Source organism: Malurus melanocephalus, unplaced genomic scaffold, assembly GCF_030028575.1.
Source record: "Malurus melanocephalus ecotype Western Australia unplaced genomic scaffold, MMel_1.1 scaffold_50, whole genome shotgun sequence".
Classification (NCBI taxonomy): Eukaryota; Metazoa; Chordata; class Aves; order Passeriformes; family Maluridae; genus Malurus; species Malurus melanocephalus.
The window spans coordinates 304032-331952 of record NW_026623282.1 but is presented as its reverse complement, the minus strand read 5'-3'; the positions used below and the strand labels follow the sequence as shown (position 1 = coordinate 331952).

The following is a 27921-nucleotide window of genomic DNA, read 5'->3' as shown; positions in this document are numbered from 1 at the left end:
TCAATTAAATTCAAATTTTATTCCAAAATTAATTTTTCTTTTATTAACAGTAGTGGGATATCACTTGCATTTTGAAACAAAACTTTGAAGATATTATGTATGCATTCCTGAAATACATTGTCAAACATTATTGAACCTGAAAGTATACAAAGAAAGTCCTTATTTCCTTTGGGTGAATAGTTACTATGTAGTCTTCTGAGGTCCCTGTGCTGTTGAAGAATCCTGTAAAACACAAAAGTGATGGTAATTTATGAAAGCAAATGAACACATTATTCTACCACATCAGTTTTAACTCGTCCCTTCCCTAAAAACTAGTGTTTGAGCAGATTCTCCTCTTTGAAACTCTAAGTAGCATATGGCCTAAAATGCACCCATTAATAATATTAAAATAAACAATTTCTCTTCTTTTCACACACTGACTCACACAGAAAATGTGCAATGACTCYCCAGTCATGCACCTTTTCTTCACCATGAATAAAGAGCAAGCAAGGTCCGAGCTGCAGGTCAAGTAGAGCTCTAAATTCTCACCTAACCCATTGCAAAACCTCTGCAAGCTTTTTACAAGGCACAATATGGATGTAAGTGACAGTAAGGACATTGTCCAAATCACTAAATGGAATGAGAAATGCAACAAGGTCACCCACAGCATTTGATTTGAGTGTCAGCTCTAACTTGAATCATATCCACAGGGTCCTTTAAGCTGATTACAGCAGAGATTTCTAACTGCAGCTGTTTTTCTGCAGCACAGGCTTAAGCTTAGATAAATACAACACATCAGCAGCTGACAAAATCAGCCTGCGTCACAAGTGTGAATTCATGAGTAGCAGTAAATTCTGGCTGGACYTAGAAAACTCCAGACAAGATTCCAAGCTTTTAAACAATTCTAGGCAGAACAAGCCATCAGAGAAATCCAGCAGTCTGTTATTTGCAGGGAATCTTTGCTAAATGTTACTGCCTGCAGGCCGACTGATTTCAGCTCAGTCACACAAAACAAGAATACATTTCTAATCTTGCAATTTAAAAAAAATATTTTTAACTAGAATAATCATCAAGCTTCAACATTTGACAACAGTATGGACACTAACCACCTTATTCAACCTACTTTTGCCTGGATATCCTGTAGTTTTCCACTGCCACCGCTCCAAAGTGTTCACATCCCAGGTGCCTGTGAGGGATCGCTCTTCCACTGCTGTCACCGACCCCAATCCCTTTAGCAAATCCTGTGAGTAAAGAAAACACCAGGAATCAAACGAGAGTTTATACAGAATAGTATCACACTCATCAGCCCAGTACACAGTATGACCATACAGAAATTTCAACTTTAGCATTGGCCTGTTAAGTAGAGCAGAGAGACTGCAAAAATCTGCAAGGTCATGCAACACAAGGGCAAACACAGATTGAGGAGGCTCCAAACTAAGGAGCTGAGGTGCTGAAAGCTTCCTCTGTGTTGTAGTAAAGAGTCTGTTAAAAGGGCTGAAACTCACAACGCCCCACTTTACTGAAACAGAGAATCCTACCTATTGTCCCCCATGTTTCTGTCATGACAATCAAAATTTCACATTTTAAAATAATAATAATTAACAATTATTAATAATAATAATAATAATAATAATAATAATAATAACAACAACAACAACAACAACAACAATAATAATAATAATAATAATAATGTTCCTCCCTGCCATGGATTATAAAGTAATCTACTTCCACATGAATGATCAAATAATCATGAAACTGAAAAAAAGCAAGTACATGATGGAAGTGACAAAGTTTGAACAACTCACACAAATAAACCATAGAGAGAAAAAAGTTTGTTTACTTTAATCCTGTCCATGTTTCTTTAATTACATGTACAACTGTCAATAACTAAAGAAACAACAAACCCTACTCTCTGCACTGGTACTGCAGGAAGTGTTACACTACCAAGAGCTCAGCAGCCAGTCCTACCCATATTTAAGCAGATCTTCACACTGTGCCTATGGCAACTTTATCTGAWGAAATGACTTCTGTGTTGAAAAGTCCAGTAAGAGAAAACAGGCTCACTCTGAGGTTAAAATAACACTCATACTTTTGTATCCTCTTTTGTGGACTTTCATGTCATTCCAGACTCAGTTTTCTCTGGAATAAAAATACCTCAATTGGTTTTCTGTCCTGAAGGGTTAGATTTACCTTCAGATCGAGCATCACAGGTTGAGACAACACAGGATCCTCTCCAACTTCATACAAGTGCCTAATTCTTAGCAGGACACGACTGAAATCTGCATCATCTTCCTTCTGTTTACCTTCAACAGAGAGCAAAATGCAAACATTTTCTTCCTTTAAAAATAAACCCAAGTTTTAAACTTTTTTTTTTAAAAATTTACACCCTCATCATTTGAACTTAATTCCTATTTTTTAAAGATAGCAAGAGGACTAATATCAAGAAATACCCAGCTCCCACTGCTGATAGGAATGCTACTAACAGCCATGATAAACTCATGAAGGAGAAATATTTTACTATTTAAGTAGAGAAATCATACAGCACAATTAACTTTCTTGACTGAGAAATTTAACACTTTGAATAAAAAAGTACTAGCCACAGAGGARAGAAARAAAGAAAACCAGCTTATTTAAGTGYAACATYCAGCCACCTTTCTRAAGRCACCTACCCATGYGGATGYTGAGCACCTGCTCTGCATGATTYGAGCTGTACCTCCACCCTGGAATGCTCAGAGTCTGGAGATGAAGATTAGGTGGCACAGTTACAGATGACTCATGGACTGAATTCTGTTGAAGCTGTCTGGGTGGCTTTGGTTTATCTCCTCCATGAAAAATAAAACAAAGCAAACATTAAACATCCATCACACACACAAGCCTGGTTAGGGCACCGTGGAAGGGTAAAGGGCTTTTYGCTTATTCTGCCAAGGCAGAGGCAAAATGTGCTTTCTCCTCATAGACCTTCCAGGATGCAAAGCAGAAMGCAGCATGATTTTAACTGCTGGAAAAGTGTATTACAGCTTTCCATAAAACAAATTTCACTGCAGTTTGAAATTGCCATTTCACTTCCAGGCTTTGGTTTTAGTTAATAAGGTGAACAAATATTTTTAAAAGAACRACTCAAAAATGGTCATTAAGGACTCAGCATCCAGGAAGCTGATATATGGTGCACTAGCTACTTTGCACTAATTCCCTGTGTGAACGTTTTGYTCTCATTAGATGCTTTAAAATTTATTGTCCTCTGAAAGTAGAGATAATTATATAATAAGGGAAACATTTCATATATGTGGACAACACCCATTTTGAAATTAATAAAAAGTAATTAGCAGGCTCTAAATCTGCCTCCTAACTCACTGTATACTAACTTTGCACACAGGAGGCTTAAAGTCTGCATTTACAAACTTAACAGTATAAATAAAAGCAACATGAACAAGCTAAATATAGCAAAGGAAATGGAACAAGTTACCTGATAATACTCCAAACATTACTACTGGCCTATGCTCTAATGCCAGTCCACTTGTCCGATACAAAGCATTGGTGACAGCCTTGGTTCCTAAAATAAGCCAAATTACAGGGTGAACCACTGAAGAGTCATTCAAAGTGAGATTGTTATTCAGGTTCCACTGGAGGTTGTTCCACAGTCTCCTGTGCAGCATCACCTGTGTTGGAAGGTGAATGTCACAACAGCAATCAGCCATCAGGCTTTAATTACATTATCAGCAGCCATGAAATTATGCTTACCTAGAAAAAGAAATAAAAATTGATATGTTACCTCAACTTGTCCATTCCCTTGACTTGATACACCATGAGCTCTTTCTGCAAGCAGCATCAGCCTTGTGCTCTCATCCTCAATGTAGGCAGTCTGGACCATGGGATAATAGTTCTGTGAACACACAGCAAACCATGCAGRTACAGTGTTAACCCAGGAAACAGTAACAGAGAACAAACATAAAACACAACTGACTTTGGGTTACACCTCTGTGCCTACCCGAGCCACTGTGTTATTCATGTATGCCTTGAACGGTCTTTTCTGCATCTGATATCCGTTGTTGTCAGTATAGAGAAGTTGTTTCGTGTTCAAACTTGTGCTTGTTCTTAGAACTGCCTCACGATTTAGTTCCAAAGGCCCAACACTGTATTCTTGCTCTATCTTATGGCAAAGCAGCTTTCCATCGTAGCCTTCTGGTACTGAATACAGCCTGGTAAACACTGCATATACATAATCCTGAGAAGTGACATTGCTACAGAAATGAGAGAAAGGAGGCAGAGTTTAAAACRTGGAACACTTGATTGCGTAGGACAAAACTTGCAAGGCCTTCATGACGCCATCCTACACAGATAACTTTCTTGCCTCTTTTCTATATATTTCATGAACATGTACAACTATTTTTAATTTTAAGTTAACTTTCAAATATACAGATATTCAACCAATGTAAGTGATATCCTGTAAGTTTCCTTCATTTTGCAAATGCCAAGTGGATACTTCATTTGATTACAAAGGCTGTTTTTCTCAAAACTAACAACGAATTTAAAAATTATTATGACTCCCTAAGCAACATATTTACATTGTAGAGAACACATGCATTTTTTCAATCTCAGTAACATCAACTTTGATCCAAGAATTCCACTCTACTTTCCAAAGGTCCTTCTCAACTACAATCCTCGTACAATGCCATGTAAAGCGAAAGACTTCAACCAAAAAACCATATGCAAAAGAAGCTGAAGGATTTGTAGACTAATATAATTTTAACATAGAAAGGCAGCTAGTTCATGAAGGATCAGAGTGACCTTCTGTAGAAATAATTTCTCCTTTCTCTAATTTGCTTGCGAGAAAGGTTATGTTGCAAGAGATCTAATGACTAATCATCTTGATTRTGAAAATGTATCATTATGTCCAAATTCCACCCATGTAAGATATTAGCTGCAATATTCATTTAGTTGTACAGAACTAGTTTCTCAACAGAAGTTGCATAAAGACATGTACCACAGAAGATCACCCTAAACAATCTCCACTCCCTTCCACCCTGCAGCAACATCTGCTTCAGAAGTGGGCCCATGTGAACCTCACAAAGTTCAACAAGACAAAGAGCAAAGTGCTGCACCTTTGTCAGGGCAATCCCAAATCCACAGGYTGGGCAGAGAAAGGCTGAAGAACAGCCCTGAGGAGAAGGAATTGGGGGTGTTGGTTAATGTTGGTGCCAGCAATGTGTGCTCACAGCCCCAAAACCAAACGTGTCCTGGGCTGCATCCAAAGCAGCACCGCCAGCAGGTCAGGGCTGGGGGATTGTGCCCCTTTGCTTCCCCTTCATGACACCCCACCCAGAGTGCTGCATCCAGCTCTGGGACCCTCAACATGGGAAGCACAAGGACCTGTTGGAAGGAACTCAGAGGAGATCAGAGGGCTGGAGCACCTCTCCTATGAAGACATTTTAAGRGAATCGGGATTGTTCAGYCTGGAGAAGRCAAGGCTCTGRAGARACCTTATAGCAGCCWTCCAGTACCTGAAGGAGACCTACAAGAGAGCTGGGGAGGTACTTYTGACWAGGGCATRYAGTGATAAGACAAGGGGAAGTGGGTTTAAACTGAAAAAGAGGTTTAGATCASATATGAGGAAGAAATTCCTTACTCTCAGGGTAGCAAGACACTGGTGCAGAGAAATTGTGGATGCTCCATCCCTGGAGGTGCYCAAGGCCAGGCTGGATGGGGCTTTGAGCRACCTGGTCTAGTGGAAGGTGTCCCTGCTCATGGCAGGGTGGTTGGAACTGTATCTTTGCAGTCCTAACATAAACAATTCTATGATTCTATGATTTACAGGGGGTGCTTCCTCAGCAGCACATTCAGCAGATGTGTGAGAGTCCTTTTGTCTAAATGCTAACTTTTCAAACACACAGAACTCACTGTTTAGGAGTCATTATACCGAATTAGCCTCATACGTATCTGAAGAATTCAACATTCCAGTGAAGTGAACTGTAGTGGTGCTGTACCTGTAGAAATACTGCCTCATCTCTGTCATCAAGYTTCCAGAGATCACTTCCAACCCCACTGCTTTTGATGCTGGAACAGCTGAAGCATTTGGACCAAATAAGTAGTTATCTGAAATGGGTCCTTTCGCTGTGTCTCCATTTACATGGTATTCCAGGAACTCCTGGGTGAACTGGACAGTCTGGTTTGTCTCCCTGAGAATACACACAAGAGTAAAAATTATATTAATAAAAATTGTATTATTAAAAATTATATTACATTAACTTACAAATACATTTTGTACACAATAAATGCAAAGATGAACTGCAACAGGAATGAGGTTGGAAATGTAAGGAAAAAAAAAATCTGTTTCTTCACAGTGTATTGATTTTGCAAGACTAAGTAAACGAGGACAGCAAAGAATCAAAGTGCTTCCCTTTAAGATATATGTCAGTGTGCAAATAAATGGAGTTCCTGTGTAATTTTCTTCTTTTGTRGAAGAGAAACATCTTAAGATCAAACATCATCTATATTACCTCATTTTGATGCGAGAGTYGCTACAGGATCAAAACCACCCATTTCACACTGAGGCACTGCTCTGCACTAATGAATAATTAGGCTCATTTAGCTTTGTAGCTGGGTAAACCAGCATGATGCAATTTTCCSTGTTTAACACTGGTAACAATAAAATCAACAGGGTAGCAACATTTACAATCACTCAGTACCTACTGTACCTCCTCCTCTTCTCCACTGAAGCTTACTTTAGCTATTCATGACTTAACACAATTTTTAAAAARTCATATGAAGGCAATTTAAGATGCTGCTCTCAGCTACCTGTTCTGCCTTTGGCAACTTGCTGTGAAAACAGAAAAAATCACTTCATCTAGCACATAAATTTATACTGCCAAACATTTCATCTCATGTTAACAGAGCTACCCACAATTTGTAATGACTGAGGAGAAAATATGCAAGTTTTTTCTAATCCTCTTATGAGGCACTTCCAGCACAGGGGCAGGATCYAGAAGTTCTAACAGTTGCAGTTGAACTTAAAAGGCTTCACAGTTGAAGATCCCAATTTTTTGAAACCTTTCCTCCCATTCTGACCTGTGATGCTTCACTTTTTCCCACTATCTCACTGCAAACGTTCTGAAAATCAAGCATTTTGAGCTCATCTGAAGGTTAATGGAGAAAGTGAATATCTCATTTCTCCTACTGAATTCCAAGAGCTGAATYTCAGCTTTTGCTGCCTGCTAGAACAGGATGGAGAAAAATGGAAAATTAGAGTTTTGTTCTTCTGCACTGTATTTGTCATWGAATCTGGAGAGATGATCTGGAGGTACTTCAAGAAAATACTCACTCCAGGGCACTTAGTTAAGGCCCATCTACACTTCTAAACCTGATTTTAACTATACTGGACAAGTTCTTGCTCTACGAGGCAGAATTACAAACAAAACCACAAAGGTGAAAGAGATCTAGCTGTCACCAGGCCAATGTCAAAGGGGTCAAATATTCCATCAGTATGTAACAGCTGACAATCTGAATCCTGAGCAGKCAAAAAAGCAGCACAACTGCACTGAAGCTGAAGAAATTGGGYCAATTTGCAACAGCTGAGATAGACCATCTGAAAACCCCAAACTTAAATCACCTAAATCTTGATAATTCTTCCATGTTATCTGTATGATTAAATGGAAATTTCCTAGTTAAAAGTTTCCTTTCAAATCGTTTTGTTGCTTTCTACCACAGAGAGTGATATGGGACTTGTAAAACTTGCAAGTGTAAGAAAACTCTTGCTATATCAATTAAGGCTCATTGTGCAACYGTAGTCTATGTGCTTACTTATTAGTTTTTAATAAAAATGCACATTCATGACCTTCTTTTGTTCTAAAGTGTACTAAAACTCTGTTTATACATTAGTTATTACTGCGATTTGTCATCTTAGACCAACTACATAGTTAAACAGGGCAACATCACAGAACTGATATGGAATCACATCCATGCTAGTGTTGAAGTGTCCTGTAAAAAGGAAGGCATGTGAAGTGGGGATAAAAAAGAATTGTAAAGACTGTGAAGAACATTTTGTTAGTTGAGTCTTGGAATTCAGAGACGTAATAYAGTCCTTGGACTTATTTTTACACATTTAGCATTTTAGAGAATCTGAAACATTATTGAAAACAAGCAGGCAATCTCACCGGTCTACAATGCTGTGCATCAGGTTTGTGTTTTGGTCAAACACGATCTGGTAGCAGTTGTTCACCACAGGAAACATCCGTCGGCTTTGCTGATCTGCACGAGTTAAATCTCTCCGCTTGAACTTGATTGATCTCCCAATGAATGCAGACTGTTTACCATCCAAGGGTTTAATACTGTATTTTCTGTAGCTCAGACCACTTATTGCAACCAGAATATACAGATCATAGGTAGACTGGGATTCCACTGAGATTTGAACCTGTRCATTACCATACACAAAAACATTTAATTGCAGAAAATTAATTAGCAAGGCAATTACCTTCATGTGTTGTAAGCCCTAAATTACAAAAATGAGCTTCTAGTTTAATAATAAGTTTCTAAACATGCTGTTTTTGTAATTCTAAATTATAATGTAGATCCATGCTGCTTCTAATTGGGAGCCTAGTGAACCTGGATTAAGCTGAGACTTTCTAGTGAAGGAAAGAAAGTCACTAAGCAAATTAAAAGGTCAGATCTTATTTTAATGTGCACATGGAATCATAGCTCCTGATTTAAAATCCCATTGCAAAATGTCTGTATGAACAGAAATAATAATAAATTTAATTGATCAGTCAAATGACAGAAAAAAGACTGAAACACAAGAGATATGACTAGTGCAAAAAAAGAAAACTCGTGACAAGAGGAGGAAGCATTGAAATGTGCCCTCACCTTAAGGAAGGCACCTGGAAAGGAGGTAGAAACATGTAACAACCTTTTGAAAAGTAAACAGAACACCACTGTTATGTAAAACCAAAATACCTTACACACCAGTTTTAAATTATCTTTCAGTTACATGTATCCTGCCCATTAATATTATTTACTTTAATACTGAATTTGATTTGGAGGAAGAAAAAGGGACTAGATAAATATTGGACAGATTCTATGGACAAAGACTTTAGTTACAACTAATGAGCAATTCAAGCAAGCTGTTTGTACCTTCACACTGTGGACTGACACGTCCAGTTACACCACAGAAAACCTAACAACAGAGGCATCAACAGGGTGTGCTCCCATCCTCTCCCTTTACTATACAACTGCAGAAGGCAGCAGAGCACTTGCCAAAGCTTCAGTTCCTCTCAGCCACATATTCACATCCATGCTCTGAGCTTAAGTATTTTTCTCTCAAATGCAASGAGTGTGTAATATGAATGAACTTTTGAACTGCACTTGCTGGAATTAAAAAGACCCCAAACCACCTTTGTCAAAACTGCTGAAGAGATTTCACTTAGCCTCAAGTGAGCATCCAACATGCATATAAGAGTAACTTCTAGCAAAAGACAGTACAGATTAATTTGGTACAGAGAGTTTTGCCTTTTTAAAAGAAGGGCAACTTGCCTCTAGAGCATCCTAAATCCTGAATAAATGCCTTGAACACATGTCAATCTTGTTTTTATATCTTACAAAACAGAAGTAATTCAGGCAGAATGACTTTTGGGAGGTAAATGACTGCCAGGCAAGCATGACCATGTGCCAACCCGAGGAGGCTGATGGTTTCCAGATAAAAGCAGCAGGGTCTTACACCATCTCTTGTACCTATAAATGTACATGGGAACACGGGAGAGCTGCTGGGCATCACTACCTGACTACAACGTGCCCTTCATGCATGGCCACAGTCATAAGCCACAGGCCATAGAAACTCTGTCCAGCTGGCAGAATTTGCTGAGCTATCAGACACAGAGGGGAGCATCTGGAATTGCATCAGGCCTCTTCAAGCTTACAGGCAGCAAGCATTCCTGGAGGTTTATCCAGCCACTGATGGGAGTGCATTCTGTACAGCAGATGCTCCTGAGAAAGGCCAGTGCTAGCTCTCACTTGAGGCCACTTTCCTCCCTCCCAGGGAACAGCTGGCTGTGTCTTGGACCTGGCTATGACAGAATGAGCTGTCAAATGGCAGCTGACTGACACTGGTTTCTAAGACCWACATTTCTTAATTCTCTTCTTCTCCCTCCCCAAGGCAATCTGTCAATTGTACAAGCAGGGCTGTCAATTGAAAGGCAGGGCTTGAATGTAAAAGGATTTATTTGAAACTGGTTTTAGAGAAAGAAAAGCAAGGTAAGAAGCACCAGGTCGCACACAGCAGGCGGGCAACGCACAAATCAAACACACTAGAAGAACAGCAAGTCCTTTTGGACAGTAAAAAAAGTCTCTCTGTTGAGAGAACAGAAAAGTAAAAACAATCCTTGAAGGACAAGCAGGAAAACCCTTTGATAGAGGGCAGAATCCAGTCAATGAAAACTGACAGGTGAGAGAAAAGTAACAGAAAGAAACGAAGTTGAAGTACCTGTGCTGGTACAGAATGTCCCAGTTCATCATATACACTCATTGCCTCACTGCTGACAGAAACCGTGACAAATGTAGTGATGTTCCATGCCAGTGGATTATAGACAACGACATACTGGTCAACATCTGGAGCACCTTTGTGCATGCAAACAAACAAAACCACCAGTCACTACATCATGGATTTTTAAAATCTGGTATTGAAAAGTATTTGAGAAATCTGTCTAGATACAACTGTCTTACAAAATTTTAACATAAAACCCTGCAGTAAAACTTCATGATTGAAAAAAGGAAAGCATTTTATAGTACTTCATAAAAACCTCTTCTTCTTTATTCTTCTATTCTCTGCCCAATCAAAAAAGACCATGTATTCAGAAAATGACACCTGAGTTGAATGTAAATAGATTTAGTGAAAATAAGCTGCTTACCACAACTCATTGTCATGCAGTATTAACTTTATCAGAGTTGTACAGGAGATCAAATGAGAAGCCTAATTTAAAAACAGCCCCGTAAAAATCCAAATCGGTCTGTTGCACAGCCCACGGCACTGCTTACATCTGACAGTTTAAAAAGTTTCCAAAGTAAACATAAAAGGGAGTGTACAGTCTTTAGAACAGACTTCTTAAAAATCCTTTTACATTTTTTTTTACACAAGCTGGCAGTACATTACAGCAAGAACTTAACTCTGGCTGTGCTCCTTATCATGTAATGCRCTGTTGCAGGGTAAAGTTAGCTTAGTAACTACTCTGATCAGCACCTCTTCTTCCCCTCTGTTTTACTCTGAGGTCTGAAACCAGGATCCAGGTCTCATATATGCATTGAGGTTGGGTTCTGTCTAACACCAGTTGAGAAATCCTGGKTTCTGATGCTTGAGATCTGAGAGCTCAGGTCTCATACAGCAAATAGGATTTTCTAGCCATGGTTCACAGAACTTAGATGTACACAGTACGTTGATTGTTTTGGAGGAAAACATGACAGCTTTCATAAGGCAGTTTGAAAATTGGAAAAGCTGTGTAAAAAATACCTGTTTTTCCTGAGTCTTCACTGTAAACAGAAGAATAGACCTCTCCATTCTTCTTTGCATTGTTGATATCGAAGATGATGGAAGCCATCAGCTTCCTCACATTTAACATTCCATACATCAAGTTATTCATGTACATGTCCTTCACCTTGGGAGACTCTGTGCCTGTTATACCATCGTGGTGCTGGACCTTTCATTTAAAAATAAATTCAAGGTGCAACAGGATGAGAACTTCAGGTTTTCGTTTGTATTAACATAATAGTCAACTAAACTACACACACAACTTAAAACAATCAGGGATTATAGTTACATTCAGATTCACATTTTGCTTACTCCAAATTCCTATATACTGCATGAAATGGTCACAGACAAGAAACACACAGATTTCCCTCGATACATATTTCTCTTTTAATAAAGTTGCATTCTTAAAGGAAAAAAACCCCAAAAAAGTTACCAAAACCAAGAATGCAGTAAAAATACTGTAACAAGACAGGTTTTTCATTTCCATGAAGTTCTAGTCATTACCTTAGGAGACAAAATAATTATTAGCAGCAAAAGCACTAAAGATTGTAAATGGTTAATGATGAGGCTAATCACTTAGCTGCTGAACTTTGAAGAAACGAATTTGACCTTCCTCTTCTGACTTGCAGAAGTAGAGATTATCAGTTTTCAATTAGTTACATTTTTATTTTGTTTTTATTTACATTTAAGAACAATTTTGMAAACAACAAAACTAACATTAAGAAAAGGAATTTTATATGCAAAGTTTGAAGCCACATACTCTCTCACTGGTTGAAGAAAATACTTAGCAGTAACCATGTCTTGAACACATGGCTAAGGGGCTGAAGTCATGTTTCAAGACAGGTTTTCTTTAAAAAATTGCTTTATTTTTACTTATGACTTGCAAAAGGAGAAAGTTATTTGTAAAAACATGAAGGCAACTTTGAGACACTCCAGCTGAAATGCTTATACAACATTTGGAAAATAAACATTTTCAGCCAAATTAGAAAATAAATCAATCTTTACCTCTGAAACTGCCCATCTAAGACTCTGAAGTTGCTTTAAGGCTTTACATTTGCAAATAGAACCTTCTGGGTTTTTCTGAACATACTGTGTGAAGAAGGATTCTCCAGCATAAAGCAGTGAACTTGCTCTCCTTGCAACTCCTTTTAATGTGCTCCGAGAAGTATAAAACCCAGTCCACGCTTGAAATGGCTCTGTTTAGAGTGGAACAGATCCAATACATCAAAATACAGCTTCATTTATCACTTACTTGTTACCTATTAGACTACTGCTGTTCAGCTTCTTACAGAAATCCTACTGGGGGTTACACCAGAGGCACCAAGCAGAATGGCCATAAAGCCTACAAAGAAACCCAGCCAGGAACATGCACTTTGGGAAACCATCACCTTTCCTACAGCCTAGTCACATGCACGTTTGATACAAAGCCAGTACCAACCAAGCTAACCTGTGTTTACAGAAATTTCCTCCTTGTGGATCTACACAAAAGAATTTTCAAAGTTTCACTGAAGCATATATCATTATTAATCAATAAAATAGATTATAATCCTTGGTAACTGCTTGATGCACACACTCTTCGTTCCAACCTTTTAGTCAAATGGATTTATCTTAAATTTAATTTTCTCAAAATGGAGTAGAAACAGTGATGTGGTAACTCCAAACTACTGCAGTACTTCAAACTACATCAAAAGATGCCCTCAAGTGGTTACTGGAAAGTATTTCAACACTCCATTTATGTTAATGTTTCAGTATCCCACACAGTGAGCTAGGAAAGCAAATATTTGTTTTTAAAACCTCCAAATCTCTCCTTAGGGGTGAGTGTGTGTCCGGGAGTGTTTATCTGGGGGGGAATTTCTTTTAAAATACACTAGTGATAAATAGGTTTTCCAGAAAGAAGTTGAAGAAAGTGTTTTCTAAAGAGAACACATGCAACTGTGATAATCTGCTATCAGCCTAAGATCAAAGATAACAATTAGAAAATAGGATCTTTTGCTAAACAAACTTCAGGACAAACTCTCTTGGGCCTGAAAGGTACTAGAAATTTCAACAAAATTAATACTGTTTTAGTTTTCAACRTTACAAGCAGAAGAACCACACATACATATCAGCATGGCAATGAATGCAGAGTAGAAGGAAATACTTATCTGGGACTTAAAATTTGATTTTCCACACCTCATAAGTGACACTGAGCCCAATAAATGACTCAYAGAAAAAGGGCATAGCAAGAATAAGAGAGGATTAATCATCAAGAAGCAAAACAGTATGTGGGAGAAAGTGCACTCACATCTATACTGCAAGGCAGAGAAAGTCATTTGGGGAAAAAACTACATCTATGTGTGGGCACCCACCTGGAACATTGAAGGTGCTGCTATTATGCAAGCTAACAGCAACTGACTCCTGCAGGTAAATTATGCCAAAAGATAAAGGAAAGAGCCCAGATGTGAACAGATATTAGCAGTTAGAACCAGCAATGCTTTTATCAGCAAGTTGTTAGGTATGACATGATCCCTAGAGGGAGGTGAGGGAGCCAGGGAGCAGTCCTTGCAATGATTCACAGGAAGCAATGGTTATTTTTATTCACWGAAAAGTTAACAGACACATTACAGAACAGTCTGAAATTCACATACACAGCCAAAAAATGTGATAGCAGTGGTAACTACAACTACACAGAATTGTGCTTTAATGAAACCAATGATAACTTAATAATAAACTTAATTAATAATAAATTTAATATTAATAAATAATAATAATAATAAAATAAATTAATGAGTTTAGAAATTGAGAAGTTGGCTATGTCTTCTCTCTGCATACTTTCATATGAGGCCTAAAAGGGTAAATTTATTGGGGAAAAGAAATAAAGAGATGTTGGATACAGCATGACTTGATTCACATTTTTCTAGTACTTTTCAGGTCTGCTTGGAAAGCTAAATTAGCACTGCATATAAGATGCAAGCAAGAACCTTTGTAACACTGTATTATGAAATTTCAGAAATTCTGAATACAGAAATACTTTTACTTTTTGAGACTTCAATTTTAAGAGAATTCCTTTTGCCCCCAGAACTTCAAACTGTTTTATTTAATGGAAAAGGCAAGACTTTCTCCTACAGGAGGCTTTAAAATATACTCGTATTTTGTTTGGATCAGGTCATCTTTGACTAGTATGGTTTGCTTTATATAAAAGATTAAGTTTGGAGCTCTCTCACAGAGACTGGATTCCTGATGGATGCAAAAAGAATTAAGAGGCATTCAAGTTTAGGTGACCAGATTATATGTTTCCTCCAATTAGAATGTGGACATCAAAACCCCAACATTGTTTCACTTTGGGAACTCCCGTGTCACTGTAGCAACACAAAAGCACTCCAAGAGCTTTCAGATTGTCTTGGTCCCTTGTGTCCCTGCAGCTTCTCCAGACATTCACACATCACTCCATGTCACATTTTCCACCTCTGGTTTAAGCTATGCATAATCCARTTCTTTTAAACATGGCACATTTTTCTATTTGGCCACACCCCATCTTTTTTACACAACTAGGCTGGGATCAACTAGTTTGTTGATGATACCTCATAGARCAACAAATCTTATAAGAAGGCATTTTTCTTCTTTACTTCTCATTTTCTCTTATTAAAATTGTACATATGTACATTTGAGGCAGGCACAAGGCAGCTGTGAACTTAATCACCTGTTGAATATGGAAGAAAGTCCTGAGAGTCCCGAATTTCCCATGTAAGGTTCCTGCTGTAAATTGCTTGGAAGTAATCACTGACAGTGGCRTACTGGACAGTCACTCCAAACTCACCCGAGTGCTTGTTAATATAATCCACCAACAGGTCCATGTTAGAGTACTGAACAGATGCATTGAAAAACTGCTTGTCACAGCCCTGAAATTCCAGAAACAGAACAGCCAAATGATTTTGGGGGTACATAATTAAGAAACGGTTTTTTTGACACTAGTCTTTGTTAAAGCATTACTATTTCTGGTTGTGATTGCCCATATAACTGATATTAGTTACAAAACTGTTCATATTGGGTAGGGCTACTTGCACAGATCATCTATAGTAATGAAAAAATCATGAAAAATTGTAAGAGTTTTAGAACCATATATTATCTCTACTTCTCTGCCTAGCATTATCACAAGCACACAAACCCAGAAGTTAGAGACTGAAATTTTCTTGCATTRCTGCAAAACTGTGGGTTTGGATCTAGATGTTTGGGATTTATTTGTACTATTCAAAACTGCTCCCCATTCCAGCAGGATTTTCACTGTAGCACAAATATAGTGAGTTATATTCTACGTCCCACTCTCTACAAAAATAATAAATTCAATATAAGCAAYGTTGTCATAAACAGAGGAGAAAAACAAGTCAGTGACTCAAAGCTGCRTCAGGAAAATTTTGTTTTCTTTACAACAACAGATATTGTGGTAAAAGAGCCCCTAAAGAACACACATAATCCTTTAATRTTGTAACTATGAGACCTACAGCATCCATAAAAATTAAAACACAGACTGTACATRCAGTTCAGGCAAAGTTATTCTTTCCTAAGGACTTGAAAACAGCAAGAGCACATCAGTGCTATGTGCTCATGTAGGATGCAATTAACGCAGCATATTGCCAAAAAAAGTGTTTGGATGACCAAGCTGGGATATGCTTGCTTATGGTTTTAATTATAATACAAAGACTGTTCAGAAAATTATTCTACATCAGAAGAATCAGATTCTACATCAGAATAAGATTCTACATCAGTTAGAAAATGTCTACCTAACGTGTCTTACACTTTCCTATAATGCTATAATTTTTGTCAACATGGAGTTACATTGGGCTAAGCAGTTATAAAAAATCATTTAAATAGACAAAGYAAGGGGAGAAAAAAAGGGAGCAATACTGCAACATATAGTTTTGTAACAAGTTATTTTTACAGTTTTGTCACATTTCCTTCTATACTGAGTAGGRTGGAAGACTTGACAGACAACTGGCAGGCTACACAAGGAAATTTTRGATATCATTACCAGTCAGTCATTTGGACTGACAATTATTACAAAATCACAGTTATTAGAAAAACACTGTATATCACGTGGTTTGTACCAGCATTTCTGCAGCACCTACTGCACCAAGTACCATCACCCTTCACTTTGCACTGTGCCTGACTCTTCTAAAGCAAACACTGATCAGCACTTACCCACGGCCACAACACGTCACCCGTCCGGAACCACGCTGCTCTCTCCTTAATGTTTGCCACCATGGCTTGTGCATACTGGTGGAGGTTGGCATCTGTAACAGGGAGACTCATGTTTGGATAAACACCATCCTTTGGTGGATCTGGGAAAGTTGCAAATCCATTCCAAAAAAATCCTGACCTAAGTAGAAGCAGAAAGCAGTAAGCTATAAACAGGATTTATTCAACTGGGAAAAATACATCAAGAGGTGCTGATATAAAATGTACACACACAGGAAGAAGAAGCAAAACAATTCAGTTTATATTCATTGCTAGTATTTAGGTTTAAGTATTTATTTGGGGGTGCAGGTAGGAGGAAGATTCTCCAGTTTTCTTTCAACACTGTACAACTTTTCGAGTCCCTACTGCTTGCTGGCATAGAACAAAGAAATCATAGGACAAACCAGCAAGCGTTGTAACAATGAGGATGCTCCYCCAGGTAGACTTCATTTGCAAAAGTATTTTACTGGATAAGCCAATAAGCAAAATAGTTTTCAAAAGTTCTCAGATTTSTTGACAAAATAAATGGAAAATTTTAGTTGCTTTAGTTCATATGCAGACATTATACACAATCTCAGCTCAAGATAATGCTGAAAATCTCCCATAGAAAATCAATTAGCAATAGCCAAGTCCCTACTGAGCTTCCTGGAGTTTTTAAATCTTTACTTCCAGGCACAGAAAAAAGACCCYAGTCCTACTTCAGACATTTTCTGTTTGTAGAATAAAAATGTGAAACAAATTAATTTCTTTTTTTTTTTTTAATAAGGGCTAACATTTTAAGTCACTCACTGCATTATAYGTAGATGAAAGCCATATCTATGTTTCAAATCTCCTGGTGTAAGAAAACATTATTTTTCAAGTATGTCAATATTTAGAGGTATTTTTAATGCCTGTCAGTAGTAAGAGTGACTTTTAAGAATTCAATTAGGTACTGAGAAAATTTATTATGGTGAAAAGCTGGGGATGCTTAATAATCCTTACTCTGATCTACAGAGTCTATATCTGAAGACTAAACCTTCCATAGGTCAGGAGAAAGCAGCAGAATACTGCTGAAAGAAAACAGTCAAAGAAAATGCTTAAATCCCAATAAAACAAACTCTCAGAGGTGAACAACATTCCTGCATATTTGGGAAATCTTTGGACCTGTTTGAAAAAGGTAATTGCGATGGAGTGCAGTAGCTGTACTGATCCATAACATGGGTGAAGATCTCCTCTCTTCCAGACAAGGAAGGAGAACCCTGCCATACAAACTGAAGCTTCTGGAAAACAAAAGAAAGGTAAGAAACCATTACCCATGACGACATGCACAGAAATACATCATTAACAGCTCAAGACTTCAGWGTTCCCATCTTCCCTTCCACCACTTTTAATACTTTTAAGTGCTTTTTCTGAAGGCCAGCCAACAGTACTGCAGGCAAGGTCAAACACTATATATAGGAGGCCACATCAAGTGCCTCTTTCCATTAGAATTGATGGAGAAGGAGAGGAGGCAGCACACTGCCAGCATACTAAAATCAGAGATAAGCCTGGCTTATCACAGCCATTACAGGTGTTCCAATGGAAGCTGAACACCTCTAAGACAGAAAAGATCCAGATTTAGTCTGATTGCACTGCAGTCAATGGGAATCAATGTTAAACCAACTGAAGTAGAATTTTACTGTTTTGTAAGCCCTTGTACTGTTAGGGGCCAGAGGAAAAAAAAACAAACTAGCTGGGCAAAGATTGTCAAAAGCWCATAAAAAATTTCAACAGAAAGGAAGTATTGCAATTCATTGCAAACACAGGGTGTAGGTCCTGGCTTCACTAAATTCAATATGAATTCTGTCATCTTCTTTAGAGACACTTGAGTTTTACCCAAGATTCATAAAAACCAAATGCCCAGGATACAGTAGTGAAAGCCCCTTATTTTCACATAACTTAGTGGGTGAAACTGATGACAGATCATGGTCCAACGCTGCGATATGAAAAGCATTTACTGTGCATGGGACACTGTGCGAGAGAAGGCAGAACATGAAAATAAAACTGAATTCAGCAAAACCATGAATAGCTGCCACTGGAACTGACCTACTATTATTAATTTTACAGACACAAATGTTGCAAGCCTGACAACACTGCGCCCAAACATACACGTTACACTTTAAAACACTCCACATAAAACCCAACAAGATCCAAGATTTTCTAAGGGAAAGCTGAAACTCGTTCTAGATGTCTCTGGTTCAAACAACCCTAATTCAATTACCATGTAGACTTGCCCATCTGCCCACATTTTGGGTCTTCTTCAGGCTACACCACATTTTATTGTTGGCCAGAAGTAATGAAGACATTAACTGACCACATAACACAGATTTAATATGTTTCACCATTACCAACACAATCAGCATGTCACTTTTAGAAAACAAATACCTACATTTTCTTGAACAGATGAGAGAGATTCTTATCTTAATGTCATGGTTTAGATTACTGTAAGTAGAAGTCAACAATGGTTTCATTCCTAAAAGTATTTTACCTTGTTTTTCTGCATGTCAGCCTTCAGATCATAGTCAATTCGAGAAATAAGATGAGCATTAAAACCAGCCAGAGCAAAGAGAGTTGGCGTTGTAGCTGAAGCTCCGAAAGGATCAACATGCCAAGAAAACTGAGGCCTGAACCCAAAAGTTTCATACAAAAATCCGTGGCCCTCTGCAAAGCAAATTTTTTTAGGTTACAAATACTTTTAAATTTTAATTTCATAAATTTAATAGGCATCTAGTGTTACAGGTAAGCACTTAAAGGATAGCTTCTTGTTGCTGTTTTCCAAAGCATTCGAAATTTTAGGAATTTAATCATGCACAGCAAAAAGTTACATACTGACAACTTTTATTTTGTTATGCCAAGTATAACTTATTAACATTATAAAAGATGAATAGAAAAAGGAATTAGGATTAGAGATATGTCTGGGAAAAAGTACATAAATACAGATTTAAGGCTAATAGCCAGGTTGGAGACAGCATGAAAACAACAACCTGGGGTTCAGTTTGTGTTTGCTCAATTCAAAACCTATTCTCAGAAAATTTCAGTCTCATATTAATGACAAAGGGACAGGGAAGCAAACCATCCCCTACACAAAACTAACATGAATATGTTTATCAGCCATATGAAAAAAAACCCAAAGGTTAATAGTGATCTTGATACAAGACGTTATTTACAATTAATGTTACTAATTTAGCTACTAATGTTACTAATATAGAAATGAGTTTCGAAAAAAGAAATCCCCAAACTAGAAATCTCAGACAACAAAGTAAACCCAGACAAATCATTTAAATAAAAGTAAAACCATAAGGAAAGCAGATTTTATTTGGAACTCAGGTAAATCACTCTAGGATACCCATCATTAAAAAAAAAAAAAAGGAAAATTGCAGATCATTATTTCTAGTTACAAAATTATGCTCAGAACTATTTGAAAATACAGTCATATCTTCCCTGGTTTGGAATAACTCCATTCCAAATTTTCACACCACATTTGAATAAGTAAGGTTGCAACGCCTCTTTTCACATCATCTTTTCCAAGGGTAATGTCTTCCCTAGCTAAAATATTCAAAATGTGTTTAAGTATTCTGATATGGGCATATTTGAAGCAAAGCTTTCTAAGCTCCTCCAAAACAYTGAAAGCRTGGACAGACAGCAGAAGAYCTGAAATGTGGACCCCAAATGTCARCACTGGCTCTGTCTTCTCAAYTTGAACTCCACACAATCCAAGGACACTTCTTTTCTTTGTATGTATTCAAATTGAGCAAAGTGCTTCCAGGAAAAACAAATGAGAATTTTAAAATACATAAATACTTTTGTTCCTGATGAATAAAATTACCAAACTTGAAATTTCTTTTTTAAAAATACATATTACRTTTACACAGAATGAAATGTTAGAAATAATGTCTTTTTCAGCTAACTCCAATTAAGAGAAAAACTGTGTTTAACAAAAGCACCCTTTAATCATTATTAGTATTCTGTTTTGCAGAAGTCCTGGGTTCAGTTTTCTGAGCCCATAAAGCAACCTTTAAACCTTCGAAGGAGTTGGATGAGAGCAATAAAAAGTTCATCTCCTCTTCTCCTCTTGGCCAGAGTGTAGGGAGGTACAGAAGCAGCTGCTAATCCCRTGGCCCTGATAAACACTGACAAGGAACAAGGCCAGTGGTTCTGAGCAGACAGATTCAGAAAATAACAGGAGTGTTTTCTGTCCCTTTATTCTCCCATGTAGAAATGTGCCCAGAGCATGCCCCAGAACAGGCAGAGTCTCCATTAGCCACGGCAGCTGACGCTAACACATCCCCTCCTTGCTGCTCCCTCATGGCACAGCACAAACATCCACAGTTATCCTGCTCCTGTTTGCACCAACCAGACAAAACTGTGTGCTCAAACACTCTTTAAACCAGGTGGATGGTTTAAACCAGACTCTTTAAACCACCCTCAGATGGATGGTGTAACATACAAACAGCTAGATGCAAAAGCTAGAAGATTACAATGGCAAATGGTGCATCTCTTGAAATTACGCACCTAATAATCGAACAGAAGATGAAGATCATGATTACAAATGGGGGTTTCTTCATCAAAGAACTCTTTCAACTAATTTTWGTTTACCTCAGTGACATTCCATGGCCCCCATTCTGCAGAAGATCTTGCCTAAACAATTCAACATCCTCACACTCTCAACTGCTACCAGGTATTTTCTTGAAGAGTGTTTCATACCCTCGATTTCACCATAACTATCTTCCCAGGAACTTAAGCTCTCAAACACACAAAAGGGCTCTGCTCCAAACAAGTTTATACCTGACAAACCAGCTTTTGGTAACCTTTGTGCTTGTTGCAGAACTGTCTTTTTTTATTTTTTTTTTAGTAGAGATTTTTGTATGAGTAACACACCAGCAAGTAAAAAAAAATGCTTTAATCAGTTCTTAAGAAGTCAGAAAATAATAGCAATTTTGGAGTGGAAAAATGAAAACCAAACCAAACCTCCAAGGTCGTAACAATGAAAAACAGAAGTTAAATGCAAATATGCATACCCGTCAACTGTAAAATTTGATCATCAATTAGTGTCACAGCTTCATCATGCATCACTTGCCCTCCAATGACAAATTCCAGTCGTCCCTCCTGAAGCAACTGATGGACCTACAACATTGAAATTAAGACACAGAACATAAGCATCACTTCAGTCTTATCCAAAAGGGCTGCAAATCCATTTGATATCACAGCACATTACCTAGACACAACATTTGTCAAGAAGGCATCCAGGACAAAAAGTGGGATAAAAGGCTGTCTGTACCAACTGTTATCAAAAGGAGAATAAGGGGAAAAAAACCCATTCCAATGTGCTGCACAGKGCATTGATTTACCCAGCTGACTGAAACCAGGGAACAGGAACAAAGGATGCACTGCCAGGTAGACACTGACCTTTTGGTGTTTCTCAGCAATCCTGTTACTGGGCCTTTTTGTACTGTCTGAACACCAGACACTGCACTGGCAGCAGCAGCCTGTAATCCTGCCTAAAGGCAGCTAGAGCTGGAGGATTAAAATAGAGGATATTAATGCTTCTCACAAAATCTTGCTCCTGCTGTATCCGACTTGGCTTAGGGAAGGCATTGGCGGCTGGATAAGGGAGCAATATGCAACTCCCTGCAAGCAGCAGTGGGGCCCCAGGCAAGCAGGAATATTCAGGTTTACAGGGCTGGCTTTAGCTGGCAACCTAGATCTGTAGGATCCAGGAGAGAGACAGAGCGTGTCATCACACCATGGCCACAAACAACTTTACTCTGTAAGCATTTATCTTGCCTTTGGGGCACAGACAAGTTGCCCAACTCGTGACTGACAGAATGCTTTATTAAGAAATAGCTGTTCCACAGGTTTGCTTGCTTGAATAACCCACTGCTAACCTTACTTTCTGGTCTTTTTCCTAATTTAAAAACTCTCAGTATATTACAGCCTGCTCAACTTTTGGTGCTGGCATTTTTGGGGGGTGTTGGGGCTTTTTTTGGAGGGGGTGTGAGAATTTAATTTCAGTTACTAGAAACAACAGGTATGCTGACAAGTACAGCTTTCATGGATGAAGTGGGGGGTGGTGTTTGGAGGGAGGAAGGAATACTCTATGTCCCTTTCTAAAACTGTTAGGAATATTCTGGTTCTATTTTAGTTACTTCACAACAAATTTAAAGATATCTCAAACTTCCAACAAGTGAAGTTTATGCAAATATGTATTTTAATCCTCAACTTTTTTTTTAATCTGTCAAGTAGGATGCCATTTTCAGAGCTATTATGTTTATTTTCCCAGGAACCTTCAGTSTCTACTCAGACAGGATGCCAGATTGTCAATTTTGATTATAATCATTTCTCTCCTCCACAATGTTGTGAAAACGCTTCAGGGCTCAGCATTCCTAAATTAGTTCCAGCCGACTGTGGTGACTGATTAGCATGCTGGGAGACCAGATAACTGATATCTGGTGTCAGCACAGAACTGGCCCTGACCTACATGAAAAGAATCTGTTATTATTATTCCCCATTTGGACGCATGTCCAAAATATACCTCTGATCCAAACTTGGGGCCACAGAAATGCTTTTTTTTAATGTAAGTCTTGTAGAACCACTGAGAGGCTGGAAACACAAGAAACATTATTCAAGTAATTTAAATAATTTCCAATCTCCCTCATCCCAAAAAAAAAAAAACCAAACCAGTGTCGGTAAGGACAAGCACTTTTTCTGATCAGAAGAAGGCAAAAGGAAGAAGGAAAAGAGGAAACAGATGCAGTGGTACTAAAGGCAGCAAGGCTGTTATGGTGTCAGAACGTATCTGTGATCCTTGGGACCTTACTACTGAAGTCTTTACTTCAACTCACACCCACAAACCAGATAGAYGTGGCTACATATCTTTTTTTTTCCCCTAGTTAAAGCACCCAGACATCAACCCAGAGTAAGAAGGTAGGAATGGTTCACACAAGAAAATTCTGTGTAAGATTAATGTATTAAGAACTACAAGGGTCCTATCTGGCTGAATACTGCTGCAGTACATTTCAGTCTTCCATATTCTCATATCTGAATTGAAAAATAGCTTCTGTACCCAGGCTGTACCTTTGACTAATTTTTAATGCCAGAGTTCCAATCCAAAGCAGACACTGCAAAACAAACCAGAATTAAATCCTGTATTCCAAGTAAACCACTAAATGAAGAAAAAAAAGGGAAAATTAAAACCAGAGTGCCTGTACTATGGAAAATCATTAATGGTAGAGTTCAAGTGGAAAAAGCAGGGCAGTATCCAGAGTGACCTAATTTCAGGGACCAATATTTGCAACTTGCTAATGTTAAAAACATATAATTTATCTGCTAGTTAGAGATTCAATGTTGACACACAGGTTTAAGAGAGATAGTTTTAATCATCTTAATTTTGAGAGAAGAAACTATAAAGTACATAGAGAATTGGCAATAAAATGTGTTAAAGCAACAATTGCAAATAATTAGGCTAGGAAACTAAAGCCTGAAACATAGGAAGTAATTTTTGCACTACCAAGGTCAAATGTGACACTCATTATTCTTCTGGATTCCACACAGTAGCAGGAATATTTATCAAAAACATGGGCCTTGACTTTATATTTGGGTTATAGCAGCACAACAGACGTGAAATATGATCAACTCACCTTCGAAAGTTACACTTTTCTGTCCTTCTACAAAACAGTTCCTATTCTATTTTCTTCCCCTCTTACAGTACAGTTTTCTAATTTAAAAAATCTACAAGAAAATTGTCCTATAACAGGCAAGTATGGGCAGAATGCAAAATCTCATGCAAAGATCGGCAGTGCACAGGCTGTTATTTAAAYACTGAACATATCCAAAGATTCAGAATTCAGTGAAAGACCACGTTAAAAAAACAAAAAACAGAAAAGATGTGTTGTTTTCACATGATGCTTCAAATATCTGTAACTTTGAACAAACTGAAATGTAAACAAGTGCAAGTCACATGTTATTGTTGGTTGGACCCTGGTAGCAAAACAGACATGGAGTTCTGAATAAGTACCCATGGGAAGCTGCACCTGTGCACCTTTGGCTTTAGGATCCAAAACAACTATSTGCACTGCAATGCAACACACAACCAACTGTGAGCCTGTGAGTCCGGTCTTTGATTCAGTGCGCTTGTTTCATGCCAGAGTGAGGAAGAACTGAAAAAACTTGAGGATGACTTCAGAAGAAAAAAAAAATCACACTGCCATTGAATCTACAGTCACTGCTTTGCTGTACTATCCTTGTTTGCAAGYGGCAGGTTTTGGAGCAGTACTTAACTGGAATGAACAAAAAGTTCCTTCTGTGAGCAGTGATAGGTGTCAGATGTTTTAACAGATATTGGTGCAGCCTCTTTCAGATTCACCCACATCTTAAAGCAGCGTGCCCCCAGATAAGTAAGTTGCCAATAAAACAAGATCTGTAAAGTGTAAAAAATCTTCAGTGCAAAGGTTACWACCTCCTACTGCTCTAATCTATAGCTGGGGTTTAACCTCTTGCAACTGCCTTTAGAGTTAAGGTCCTTTAAGCAGATTCAGAGACAGCTTACACAAGACCTAGGTAAAAAGCAAATGGTGAAGTACTTTGCCCCTGTTTGTCCCCTGAAAAGATTGTGAATTCTTTGTTAGCAGAAAGCATGGCTCCGTTGCAATTTACCTGCTGCTTCTGTGTATCTGTGGCTACCATATCCCACCAGAGTCGAAAGAATTCCTGCTCCACCGCAATAAATTTGCGCTGTTTTCCTTTCATTAGCTCTTCTACAACAGTTGTGTAGACGTTTGCTGCGTAAGCATGCATACTTTCCTGAAAGAAGAAAAAAAATAAGCTCTGTTTTGCCTATATTGAAAGGGCTGTTTTAAACACTCATTGGGCTTGAAGAGAGAGAGCTCAAAAACCTCACATTTGCTGCACACTTCCTTCGTACCCTCAGAATGATTGTGTTCTGACTACATACGGCCTTTGGACCTTCAGACTAACATCCTCCTGACTGGGGACCTGACTAGATCAAGGTGTAGATTCTCCCAAGACCAGCACCAATATAAGTTTTCTTTTTGACATGCTGGGGACAGCTTACCTGGTTCCTCAATGCTCACCTTAAATGATGCCATGGATGATAAGGCTTTGCACCAACACCATTAAAAACCCAACATTCACATTTTATTCTCCCATCCCAGCTCTGTTTTTGATGGCCTGAATTACCAGAATTGCTTTTTCAGAGCAAGTATGACTCTGTGCTGTGCATTACYAATACAATACAGTGATAAATATACTGTAAATTATACTATTATGAAAAATAACTATTTTGTTTGATGTTTTAGAATAGAGYAAAACAAACCTGGTAAAGAAACCTTAGAATGAGTTCAACTGTTGACACAGAAATATTGGTGAAAGTGTGAGATTTTGTGCATCTACCATATCTTGGTCCTAAAGACATCTCTATTCCAGAATGAGGCCTGTGGACTTTCACTGCAATGCAAATATGACATCTATATCCATCAAATTACTGGCCACACTGTTATATCCTAGGATTTGGTGTCAAATTAACAACACCATGTTAATTTTGAAGTTGYGCACACAAAGAGATACTTTTTGTACACTTTCTTCTACCAGAACAACTTCTGTTGACCAGACCCAGTCTTCCACCTTTTACTATTTTTTTAAGTGATAGTGCCTGAAGACAAAGCCATCATCCTAGTATTTCCCGAAATGTCAGTCTTTTCTTGCAACAAAGTTATTCTGCATGTTATAGGGCAGCTATTTTATGCGAACCATAACAGCTACTTAAACTACTGGTACTTAAAAACTCACCACAAAACATGTGGTTGACATATGGATCTCACCCCACTGAAAAAGTAATGGACSTGACATGTAAAACATGAATCCATAGCTTCAATTTAGGTGAATTTCCTACATGAAAATAATCATTTGAAATGAGGAGATGAGGTAATCCAAATCAGAAATTAACTTTTCCTAACCTCTTGCTTTCCACAACAGAAATCCAGCAATCATCTGCCAGCAGAAAAAGGAAAACATCCGAGTATAGGAGGAATGGCTTAAAAAACGGTTGCATTGATATAAATATTTTTTCCTCAATTATTTTTCCATTGGTTCATATGGTTTTTTTAACATCAGTGTTCTTAGACACTAATGTCTTAGTGTCTTAGACACAGCGTTCTTAGACATAATACAGTGTGAAATTTTAACTAGGGATTTTAAATTTTAGTTTTGTGTTCTCTTACGCAATTTCTGAGTATGAGTTTGAAGTATTAAAGGAGAAATTCATTAATCTTTTCTAAAAAGGGGAGACAAAACACATGCACAGCAGAGATACCTGGGTGAGCCATGATCTCTTTCTCATAAGCTAGGCCTAATGCCATTTTACTGAATGCCATTTTACTGATGCTGTGAAGCATCTTTCACAGATAAATGAAAAAAATTCACACTGATGAAGAAGAATTCAGGATTTAGGATTTTGACTAATAAATATATTTTTCATCTGCATCTCATGTATTTAGCAAAAATTAATTTGCTAGTMTACTTCAGAGGCACTAGATTCCAACCTCACCCCAGCCATCGAGGACTTGGGATCCACTCTCAAATGACAGAAAGTTCTGGGGTTTTGGCTTTGTAACAASATAAACATAAGCACCATGAAAATATGCCACATAATCAAAGCCYTATCAAATAGAACTAAGACTTTCCTTAAAATAAATAAAAAAAAAATACCCATCAGGAGCATCGTGCAGAACACAGGCATACACCAACGCACGGTTCAAGGGCACAGCTCCCAGGCTAACCATGCCTCCCCCAAACGAGGATCCCGAAAGCACCAAGGGAACGGAGGGCACAGCAGGCCAGGCTCGGGGCAGGGGCTGCAGCACCAAGGATTTGCGCGTTTCCCCGCAGGGAGCTGGGCCAGGAGCCCGCAGAGCCCCGGSAGCCGCAGCGCCCCGGCCCCGGKACGGCCCCGCGGGGRCTCAGCCGCGGCCGCAGCAAACCCGCCCGCCCCGTGCGGAGCCCCGCCGACCTGCACCGTGTACACCCAGCCGACGTCCATGTGGCTGTGGGCCACCACGAAGGCCCGCAGGTCGCCGCGGCCGCCGGCCGGCGGGAGGAGGGCGAGCAGCGGCAGCAGGGACAGGGACAGGAGCAGCAGGATGCGCGGAGAGGCCATGGCGGCAGCGCTCCCGCCGCACTTCCGCGTCCCGCGGCAC

At 38.6% G+C, this 27921-nt stretch overlaps 1 protein-coding gene across 1 annotated transcript; it reads right to left on the bottom strand.

The window, feature by feature from the left end:
- On the bottom strand, window positions 1-27921 carry MAN2B2 (mannosidase alpha class 2B member 2). The gene is made up of 19 exons (XM_057365247.1): window positions 27735-27921; window positions 25364-25510; window positions 21730-21835; window positions 19200-19372; window positions 17837-17952; window positions 16658-16835; window positions 15162-15360; window positions 12488-12678; window positions 11465-11651; window positions 10445-10578; window positions 8127-8383; window positions 5961-6152; window positions 3965-4217; window positions 3749-3859; window positions 3443-3635; window positions 2649-2801; window positions 2170-2282; window positions 1103-1220; window positions 1-222 (listed from the first exon to the last, which is right to left on the bottom strand). The coding sequence occupies exons 1-19, from the start codon at window positions 27879-27881 to the stop codon at window positions 128-130; spliced, it is 3063 nt and encodes a 1020-aa protein (XP_057221230.1). The 5' UTR covers window positions 27882-27921; the 3' UTR covers window positions 1-127.